Source organism: Hyalella azteca, unplaced genomic scaffold (genome assembly GCF_000764305.2).
Source record: "Hyalella azteca isolate HAZT.00-mixed unplaced genomic scaffold, Hazt_2.0.2 contig11567, whole genome shotgun sequence".
Classification (NCBI taxonomy): Eukaryota; Metazoa; Arthropoda; class Malacostraca; order Amphipoda; family Hyalellidae; genus Hyalella; species Hyalella azteca.
In genome coordinates this window covers 68,972-79,706 of record NW_025941560.1, presented here as the reverse complement: position 1 = coordinate 79,706, position 10,735 = coordinate 68,972, and the positions used below count along the sequence as shown (strand labels likewise).

At 37.7% G+C, this 10,735-nt stretch overlaps 3 protein-coding genes across 3 annotated transcripts in view; all 3 read left to right on the top strand.

Annotated features, from left to right (window-relative positions):
• Positions 1-553: 553 nt before the first annotated feature.
• Positions 554-2,420, top strand: LOC125178642 (putative neural-cadherin 2; the record flags this gene model as incomplete). Its single annotated transcript, XM_047882889.1, has 3 exons — positions 554-730; positions 1,227-1,415; positions 1,927-2,420. Coding segments are annotated over 3 exons (639 nt in total), but the record flags the coding sequence as incomplete, so codon positions are not given.
• A 354-nt stretch (positions 2,421-2,774) lies between these two features.
• LOC108667396 (putative neural-cadherin 2) lies at positions 2,775-10,654 on the top strand. The gene is made up of 4 exons (XM_018154417.2): positions 2,775-2,955; positions 5,778-5,872; positions 9,002-9,163; positions 10,462-10,654. Exons 1-4 carry the CDS (start codon positions 2,860-2,862, stop codon positions 10,652-10,654), a joined length of 546 nt encoding a protein of 181 aa, XP_018009906.1. The 5' UTR covers positions 2,775-2,859.
• A 26-nt stretch (positions 10,655-10,680) lies between these two features.
• Positions 10,681-10,735, top strand: part of LOC108667395 (putative neural-cadherin 2) — a 4,967-nt gene continuing 4,912 nt past the window's right edge. Inside the window, exon 1 of the mRNA XM_047882888.1 lies at positions 10,681-10,714. Within this exon, the coding sequence (XP_047738844.1) occupies positions 10,681-10,714 (34 nt within the window). The remainder of the gene's footprint in view (positions 10,715-10,735) is intronic.

Here is a 10,735-nt window from a genome sequence, read left to right as displayed (position 1 = left end):
TAGAATTCGCAAGTCGGAAACACCGGTCGTGGAGGCTAAAATTCGAAAATCACTATCGGACACTGGCACGTTGCACTGCTCGGCATGGACGCGTACTGCTGAATGAGGGGGATGCGCAAGCAGGTTTCCTGTTCTAAATTATGCGAATATCATTCGTATACATTCATATAATCTGATTTATTGCTCAAGACTTCGAATGTTTTCTTGTATTTTTTATTTTGTCTAAAGCATCGTCTTCGTAGACGTTGATTTAACGCGCAATGCAACCAAGTTCTTATGCACTATTATGTAGAGATGATGTTTGAAATATAAAATCAAGAAATATATCGTATTGTATGATATTCGCACGAACGATATGCTAAACAATGCAAACCTACATGATTCCTTTTGACTTTTCACCATGCAAACCACTCTGGCGGTCGATTACATATGCTCGTTTTCTCTAACTAGGTTATCCAAGTTTTTTGGATGGTGGAAATGAATAAGGTATAATGATCGAAGTTCGAGGTTTACCTCCCAAGTTGTTTTCGAATTCTTTTTTTGCATGTCTTAGGGAACGGATGCATGGGAGAACAAGTACAGGGTGGGCGAAGCGACCGTCATAGTGCGCATATTAGACGTTAACGACAACGCTCCATCATTCGAAAAAGTTCAGCAAATCGTGCGGATCAGCGAAGACGCGCCACTTGGAACGGTGGTGGCAAAAGTGCCTGCCTTCGATCTGGACCAAGTGAGCTGCCGAAGAGCACTTCTGTTCTTCCACAAGCGAATTTCTTTATGTTGATTTGGCTGCACTAGCTTATACCTGGTGCAGCTAAGTCAGGCAAATGAAAATATATAAAATAGAAGAGTCGACGATGCCAAACTCGTTCCTGTAATTCGAAACTTCTTACCTGATTTTTTGTACAGTAATATTTTTTTTAATTCCAATTGATTCCATTCACGTTTTTCACTCATTCCCTCTGTATATTCAGCTCTGTAAATAAAATAGTGGATATAATTTTACTATGATAAATATTTTGTCAATTCCCAACCTGACAGCAATGATCTGTAATATAATTTATCATGTCGCAGCCACAATCATCACGTACATATTTCCAGCGATATTTATTTCTGCCCGTAACCACAATTTATTCATAATTCCTAAGCATCAACTTCAAGCATTATTTCCTGACTGCATTAACCACAAGAATACAACGCAGAACCGCTTTATGTCGAGAAAACAGAACAGGAATGGCTTGGTTCGCTACAGCCTCGCTGGTAGGAGAGGATCAAGTCTTCACTTCGGCATCGACCACACAGGGACCATCAGGACCATCGGCCTAGTGGACAGAGAGGCCATCAGCAAGCACAGCCTAGTGGTTCATGCCACTGACCACGGGGTGCCGCCGCGCCAGTCGTCCGCTACTGTAACTGTAAGTGGTAAGACTATGAGTGGGCAAAACTGTAAGTGGCAGGACTGTAAATAGCAAATCATTCTTTAACAGAACACTTGCTCTCCACTATTTCAATATATTTATAACACACTTCCGCGTGAATCATCGAACTTTGTTAATGTTCAAACATTCGAGATTAGTAATTATCTTTTAGGAATGGAAGAACGTTTGCAAGAAAAAGTTACAAAAACTCCAAGAAGTCAATTGGCTGTGTTAATTTCCGAATTACAATGACTTCTCAATTACAGCATTAAACTTAATTCTAATTTTCGCTGGAATAAAATTTCCTAAAAAGATAAACATCTTCGCTATTACTATTAACATATAATTCAACCGTCACAAACACTAACACAATTAATATTTAACTGTATTTAGATAATTTTTCTGCTGTCCAATTCAAGAAAAGTATTTTCTGAATAGGATGTATTGTTCATATATAATGCATGATATGTCAATTACATTTCATAAGTTTCTTTCACATTAATTGAAGGTTGAAATCGATGACGTGAACGACAACGCCCCCATCTTCACGGGTCCCACGTACGTGAACGTGCACAGAAAAAACATCGAAGGCTTCACAATTTTTTTTAACCTGACCGACCCCGACGACTGGAGTGTTGGCCATGGACCTCCTTTCTCCGCCCAGCTTGATCCAAGGGCTCCCAGCAGCATAAGAAAGGCCGTCAGTGTCGCCTATAAGAGAGGTGAATATCATTTGTGTCATTCGTGTTCATCCTATACGAAGGTATTGTCCTTTATTTGAATTGTTTCGGTGATTATTCTTCCGCTAAATCAGTCATTTTGGAATTTTCTACATTGATCTTATTTTTTTTTTCAATTTTATGCATAGAACTACAACCGATAAAATTCAAAACAGATAACGATAACATTCCTTTTCACCACTATTTCTTTTTTTCTTTTTGCATAGGTGCAATCTAAAGACATATTGTAAGATTTATATTTTGCTTCCACTGTTGAGGTCAATTTGTTTCATACTCTAATATTACAATTTATTGTGACAGTTTCTATCTTATTTGCACATGGAATTACTGTTTCCGTTTAATTTATGCGGTATTTTTAGAGTTACCCTTAGTTTTCCTTTTCTGGTCAATGTATATTATTTTTTATTTATGATAAGCTCCTGCTACTGCTCTATGTGCCAAATATTGCTGGTCGTTAACAACATCAGATGTCAATCAAAATTTGTACATTTATTTTCTCATCTCGCATAACGGCATATTCTTAACTAATTCAACGGATCGTTAAGCCCAATTTTCCGAAAATTTAAAAAATTCTAGCCTCACACCCTCCTCTGTTGCCCGGCTCCAGNCTGTCCAAACAATTCTACTGCAGAAATGCTGTGCACGCGCAAGATTTGACTGGACAACTCAACACAAGAGGCGCGCCTTTGCAACTCGGATCCATGGACGCAAGTTCCAGTGATGCATTGCACGAGAATAATGGCGATAAACAATCCTACTTCAAAGGATGTCTCAGGAATATACGACTCAATGGAGAGGTAGGAAATTACACAGGTAGCTCATAGCTCAGTATAATTAAAAGATTTAACAATGTATAATTTCACATCTACTAGACGTTCTAAAATCATGAATGCAAGTTTTCCGTACATTAAATGTTAACAATATTTAAACTTCAGAATTTTATTACTTCATGATAAATATCATTCATTCTTCATTCATGATCGAAAATTGTCAGTACATTAAATAATGAAGAAAAAAGTTTGGGCGTTGAAGCAGGTAATCTTCATCAAATTATTAGCTATATAACTAATATTATATAATTTTAATCCATTACTCTGGACATTCAGAAGTCTAAGGTAAAATATTAAAGAGATACTCTAAATTAGTCTGCACTGCCCTGTAGAGCCAATATCAACAGATGTTGATTGTAATCATAAGTTTTTCAGCCCCGGCACCTCGCATAGAGAAATGAACCATCGTTACTCTTTTGCGACCGATGCGCATTTTATTGTTATGTGACTTATACATGACTTCTATCCATCACAAAAATTTCTAGCGCAAAGCCTTATATATGCTTAACATCGAGCTCAGTGCTCAAAACTAAGATGATATTAATGAGAATAATTTATTTGTTAATTTATATTTTGTTTCCTCCATTTTGAGGATAATTTTTAATATTGACGATTCGTAATAGATTCCCAGCAACAAGTTGGAGTACAAGATACTATTCATAAATTCAAACGAAGAGAGGTCGTACTACCATTAAAAAATTCTCTTAAGTTAACTCAAGCTCACATGTAAATAAACTTAACTCAAGCTCACATGTAAATATAATTAACTCAAGTTCACATTCCTATAAAGATCACATTGAAATGCAGCTAAGTACGTCTGCCTCGCAATGGGATCTCGATTTCAGTCCAACTTTGGATCATTAATTTAATATATCTTGGATCAATATTATTAATTATTGAAATAAAATCATAAACAAGTATTAATATAAATTTATCAACGAATAATTGATGGAGAATTATTAACGGGTTTTAACTATTTAATATATAATAAATATTATTCATCGTTTAATCATTTAATGCATAAACGAATGCAAGACGGAAAATCTGAGGATTTTTTCTACAGTCTTTTAATCTGGACAGATTCTTAGTAGAACTTTACATATAAAGGAAAATACTACGACGAACAACCAAGAGTCTGGAGATACAATCTTCGAGTCCACTTGGCGCTTCAAAAACATATGACTTCACAGCATAGAATGACCCCTTGAATCTTTCTAATGAGCGCAGAAAAAGCTTAGTTTACAAAACATGCAGTGCAACAATAATATTTTATTATGCAACAATATTTATGCATAGCAATACACTACACGAAACTTATTTTTAGTCCTCGATCGAATTTATTTGAATAGAAGTCGACCCGAACTGGGATGTAAAAATAATAAGCAACAACTTTTTGGATAAATTGCGTTATAAATGATCACGGTAAAAACTAACCTTACATTATTTTAGGCAACAAGAAGATCCACCTTTTTCCTTCTCTTTGCGGTTTGCTTTGTTGCTCCGGCACGCAGCAACACACAACAACTGCACCCAAATTATTCTAATAAAATAGAGGAAATAACGAATTATTTTGCATCATTTCTTCGGGTACGAGTAAATGCCGCTCGAAAATTGCACCAATTTTTCTCATTATTTGTAGCTCGGAAAGATTGAGGCCTGCGTCCTGCGCTCCGTGAATTCCTGGTAGTCGATGTTTTGTCTAACTTTTACGTTTTATTTCTTCAGGAGATGTTTTAGTGTTAACTTTAAAGCATAGTATGAAAATTATAATTTCTAATGGTGTATAGGAAGTGACAAATGCAGTAAAATATATTGCAATAATTGAATATCTAGCAAGGAATTAATACTGATGTCTGGAAGCGTTTTCTTAGAAGTTTAACACAGCCATGTTCCACACGTCCAGTGATGCCGCTACTTGCGCGCTGCGGAAAGCAACCGCAGAAATGCATTACAGTGCAGATAGCAGATATATTCATGCAGAACTCATGAGTTCGTTTGATCACAGAAGAGGTTTACTCCTCATTACGCCCCGGCACTGAACAGAGCTCGTTGTCGCAGTCCCTTTGTTCCACATCTGCATGAAACAGCGTTGCGTTATTTTCCTCATTCTGAGCATTTCTGACACGGCCGCTCATCGAAGTGGCTGCTAATTACAGATAGCGAGCTTCTTCAATTTATTTTCAAACTTTTCTATAGAAAAAGTGCTCAAGCATAACAGGAAAAGTTCATTAATTGTTCATGTCCATGGATTTTACCAGAATGTGACATGCGGTATTTCAGAGAGAATGTTCATTGAGATTCTGCATCATCGGTTTCAGTATTCTCTTTGTGTCTTGCTAGTGATTGTAAATCATGTTGAATATTTCGAGCACAACAATCTCTGCAAAATTTTATAGTTGTAAAAATTTTCAATTTTAATAAGCTATTTCTTGTATAATCATATTGAAATGTTTGGTGAATATTGTTGCGAAAATTGCTTTACGCTCCGTTAAATGTTATAAATTTCTCTCTACAACACCTCAACTTCATGAATTGCTAGTTATCGTAAAGCCACAATCTTGAATCATAATGGGAAGAACGTTTATGCAACCATTTCATTTGTAGTCATCAATTCCGAATTCATGACTCGAGGATAAGAATATATGGATGTGTACAGCAAAGATCGTACTTCAAATGAGAACAAAACTATGCAAGATGATAATTCTATTCCGAAAATGTCCCCAGTTTAAGATTGATCAAAAATGTTATCTCACGGACTTCACGCTGTTGTCATTTTTCTCCCGTCAAAGCTCTTGGATTTGGGAGAAAATGTGCCCAGTCATCGATCAGAACCGGGCTGTGTCTATCAGAACTGCGCAGCTCTGCGCTGCCCTGCGAACTCCAAGTAAGTTGGTCTTTACCTTCCGAATTTGTTCATATGCACGTATCAATTTTTCTCAAGCCGCGAATATTCAAGGTTTTCGCACGAACCAGCTTCTCAATTTGAATTTCATAATCGTTTTTTTTCTTAGTATAATTGGCAAAATGAAAAATTTGAAACTGTGAGAAAATGTATCATCTATCAAAATATTGGCTTCTCCCTAACGATTATTTTCTTAGAACATAAAGTTTCATAATGCGATGTTTGACAGGAATAATCTATTAGGAAAATTGATTGAAATTCCTATGTTTTCGTATTCAAAAATGCACGTTGCGCAGAGAATAAACTGGAGTAATTATCCACGAAACGAGCCAAAAAATGCCCACTCGCCCCTAATTACCATAATTAATTGAAATTTCTTTTTATTGTAACAGGGACTCGATGAATGTAACGAATTTATTCATGTGAAACGCTTTCCTTCTGATCTTAAACTTCATTTCATGTTTTCATTTAATACTTGTAGGACTGCATGGATACAAATGTACCTACACTCGATACGACTGTAACGTCGTAAAATTATTCAGTCTGTTGAGGGTTAAAAAAGGAGCGAGAAACTAATTAAGTCCGTGTTCAAAGAACTCCTTTGCTTGGTGTTTGCGATCCATTCTAACATTTTAATGCCCGAATTTCACACAACTACAAAAAAGCTTTATGTGGAATGGTATTATGAGACATATTTTTAATTACAATGAAGAATTATTACCCGTTGTTGAAATTTATTCGTTGTAAAAAATTGGAAAGACGAGATATATGTCCACGTGGTCGTAGCGCCGACTGAAACTAAAAGGAGACATATCTGGACAGTTGGACGAATGAGCTTCACACATGAAAGAAATCCGCAATATCTCCAATAAAAAAATTGTAGTATGTATAGTATAATCAACCGAATGAAAATAATATGCTCAGGTATACTCCAGATATCGTTCGTCTAAAACATATTATTGGTGCTCGTTCGAGAACATTAGTACGTGGCAATAATCAACATCACGTCACGTTGAGGTGCCTTACGATCTTCTTGTCAAATAGTTGCTTAAAGAATAGCATTTGTTGTATGCTCCTCCTTTCCTTCTCACATATTCCGATTGGACATTTTCTGAAGAAAAACGACCCCGTGTTTTTGAAATTTCTTTTAATTTTGTACGCATTGCATCGTGGTTTCTATTAGAATTCACTGATTTTAGTTAGCTGAAGATAGGGCAGTTTCTTCGAGACAGTTTGTGTGCACCTCGGCATACAGTTAAGGATATCGTGTCACTGCATGTCGTGTAGGACTGCTTCCGTGCCCGGCAGCCAGTGCAGGACTGCTATGTACGCCCCAGCATGCAGAATAGGACAACGTGCCCCACTTAATGTCATGTGGAAGCCCGGGCATGCAAGTACGGGCACTGTAGGCCTGCTGGGCACGACCTTTCATGGACTGTTGACACTGCACGACACTGCAGACGCTACAGGACTGTTGGGTACGACCTTCCCTGCAGTGTAGGACTGTTGGGTACGACTTCGAGCGCCTAAATCATACGTACGAAGTGCCATGTGCATGGCTTTTGACTTTTATCGAACAAGATTTTTGCTGATTTCTTGAGTACATCCTTATGCTAAATATTTTGGCGGTTCTTGAGAAAAATATTCAAATTCAGAGGAATGGACTACAGAAGCGGTTCAACCTCAATATCTCGATGACTTTCTTCTCAATCTTGTGGGTAACAGTCTCTAACAGACTGAAAAGTTTTCATCAAGAACACTGTCACCATCAAATCAATTGTATTTTCGGTCCCTATATAGAGGAGAGGCAGTAGTGATGTGGCGCTCTAGTTTGCTTTGACGTATTCTGATTGAGTGAAACAATTTAATTGGACTCCACTAAACGATTCTGTAGAACAAAAAATACATCAATACGTTCAGCTAACACTCACCGCTAACATAGCAAGCAATTATATAAAATTGACTAGTTTCATAAGCCTAATCAGTTTCATTTGGTTTAGTTCAGTTAATATTTCAACGAAGCATTTTAATATGCAAACGAAATTATGAAGTGAACCCGGGACCATGTTAAAATTAACAGGCTATATTATATTACTAGAGTTATGACTACGAGGAATTACCGACTATCAAACAAAATAGTTTTGTTCTGGAGCTGCATTACAGTGTCGTACACCCGACTGGACTTTTGTGGAGCGTTTCACGCGTAGGGTTCGTGAGCTCGATTGTACATTTAATTAAGGCGTGTTTAAAAAATATGATGCAAGAATAATTAAAACTGCCAATATGCACTAATAAACAACAAAATAACTCATAAAGAACTCCCGAACAAGCAGATAACCTTTTCATTGCGATATCTCAACTGATTTGCCAGCCATAGTGCCGAAAAAAACAAGGTTTCGCGGGGCAGATAAAAATCAATACTACATCCCAGTTAAGCACGTCGTGCACTGAAGGGTGAGACGCGATTTCTTTCTTAGTTGCTGCCGAGCCAATCTAAGACATGATCTAAACGCGTCTGACAGAGTTGTAGCTCCGATATTTTTATGGGAAGATTTTCAAATGAGACACTTTGTAAGGCGATATATACGTACAGCTACACGCTAAAGGGCCAATCTCATCATCAGATGCTCAGTTTATTTAAAGAAATCTTCATTTGCATCAAATATATTAGCCTTTGTGAGCATCTTGTGTGCTATTCATTGTGTACAGCACAGATTGATGCACGCAGTTACTAGCGAACTATAAGTTTTCGTACAATAAAATATAATTTTTCACGTTGCATTAAATGTCATTGATTCTGGATTTCCCGCGGCAAAATAAGTTAAAATTCATTTCATGCTAAAATAATTAAAAATTTAACGTCATGATCAGCATGCGACGTTCTTTTTTATTTTATTTTACAACATGTAGCGTAGCAATGTAAATCCCCGTTGAGTATTGGTGATGACGTTTTTTTAATTAATCAACTTCGCTAATCCTAGCCACTAAATGAGTTTTATCAGCAAAAAGTTGGTCAATTTATTTGTGTGATCAATTCTGAGATGCAACGACCACCTCAAGACATTTCCCCTAGCGTATAATTTCAACACATGCGTTTTGTTTTGTCAACAGCTGCGAAGGATCTCCTGGCGATGAAACGTGCGAGTGTAAACTTGGTTGGTCAGGCCACGACTGCTCCACCAAAACTGTGCCCACGAGCTTTTCAGCGAACAGTTTCCTTCAGATTGCTCTCCTCTTCCAGCTGCCAGAACAAACCTCGTCCATAACTTTACGGTACGTCCCAACACGCGCCCCTCCATTGAACCTTGGGCTGAAATAGTGAAGACAAAGACAAAAATTTTGGTTCGTGGTCTTACTCGCCCATCACCGGCCAGTTATAAAATCATGAGAGTTGACATCATGGACCAAACGAAGGAATTTGTGAAAGTATTTATAGTAATTTGAAATTAGCACCATTACTAATGAGTTTGTTGGCAGCAGTGCAATTAAGTCGAGATTAAACGCGTTGCGCCGCCCCAGCGATTTATGAGCAATGAGTGCCACACGGAGAAACGTGAGCCAAATAATCATTTAATCATTGCCGTACAGGAAATGAAATTCACTCTTTACCTCATTTATATTACTAGTGAATCCTGTACATGAATCCATAGCGCGTCAATTTATTAGTGATGTAGGAATTAAACGCCTTCGAAACGCCAATTTGCATTACAAAACAGCGGCACGACATTGCTGCTAAGACTCAAAGCTTATAAACTATGGGAAAGAAGCGTCTGAATTGAAGATTATGCCGTCTCAAATTTATCGACGATTCTCCCAAAGTACTTGACTTGCATGACTTGTTTTTGAAATGTCTAAAAATTTATATATAAGCCAAATGTATCAAAGACTGACTTAAAATGAAAAAGTACACTAAATTTTACCACAATTATGTTTAATCCTCGTCTAGTCGATTCCGATGTGTTTAGAAAACTTTAAGGCGACCAAAACTCTTATTTGTGCAGTGTCGACTCCCCGTTATGACCATGTTTTCTCGTATCTTAAGCTTTCTATTGATAATTCTTACCAACGCGAAGCACGCTAGTCAGTTTCTAAAGCCACTGCAATTAGTACCAAATATCGGCCCAGTCAACTAATCCATATCAATTCTTCTAGCACTGCAACTTTTTATAACGATTCGTTAATTGATGTAGAAACTTTTTAATCGTCAACGTGCATGGAGTAGCGGCTTGACGTCGATTCCTGTTGATCGTTTGTGTGCGCAACGAATGAAACTGATGCAGGAACTGGTTCAAAGCAACTCAAGATTTTTCAGCAGCTACATAGTTTGGAGCAAATTTCGAACTTGAACTTCCTGTAAGAACTCACGATGAATTTTTCAAATGCAAATTATATACATGTTAGAGGCTATAAATTAATTTTTCAATGATATGGTAAGCCGATGAAGCCTCACATGAAATGTTCCTTTAAATTTCAAAACTACTCGGAAAGCTCAACAGTATTACATGTCTGGCTTAATGCTATATGATGCTAGATTCAAAATGAATACTGAAACAATATATTTTACCCCATAGGCTGCGCACCCGGCAGAGCAACAGCTTGGTGGTGGCGCTGAGGTCTGTTGGAGGTCTGGAACATCTGGTGCTGGCACTGCGTGGAGGCCGCCCCTGTCTGACACTACACCGCCAGCACGCTAAACTAGCCTCTGTCTGCCTCACGTCAACCCTGCATGACGGCATGTGGCACGACATTGCTGCTAAGAGGTAACTTGCTGAGCATTAGTTGTACCCTTCATGACGGCATGTGGCACGACATTGCTGCTAAGAGGTAACTTGCTGAGCATTAGTT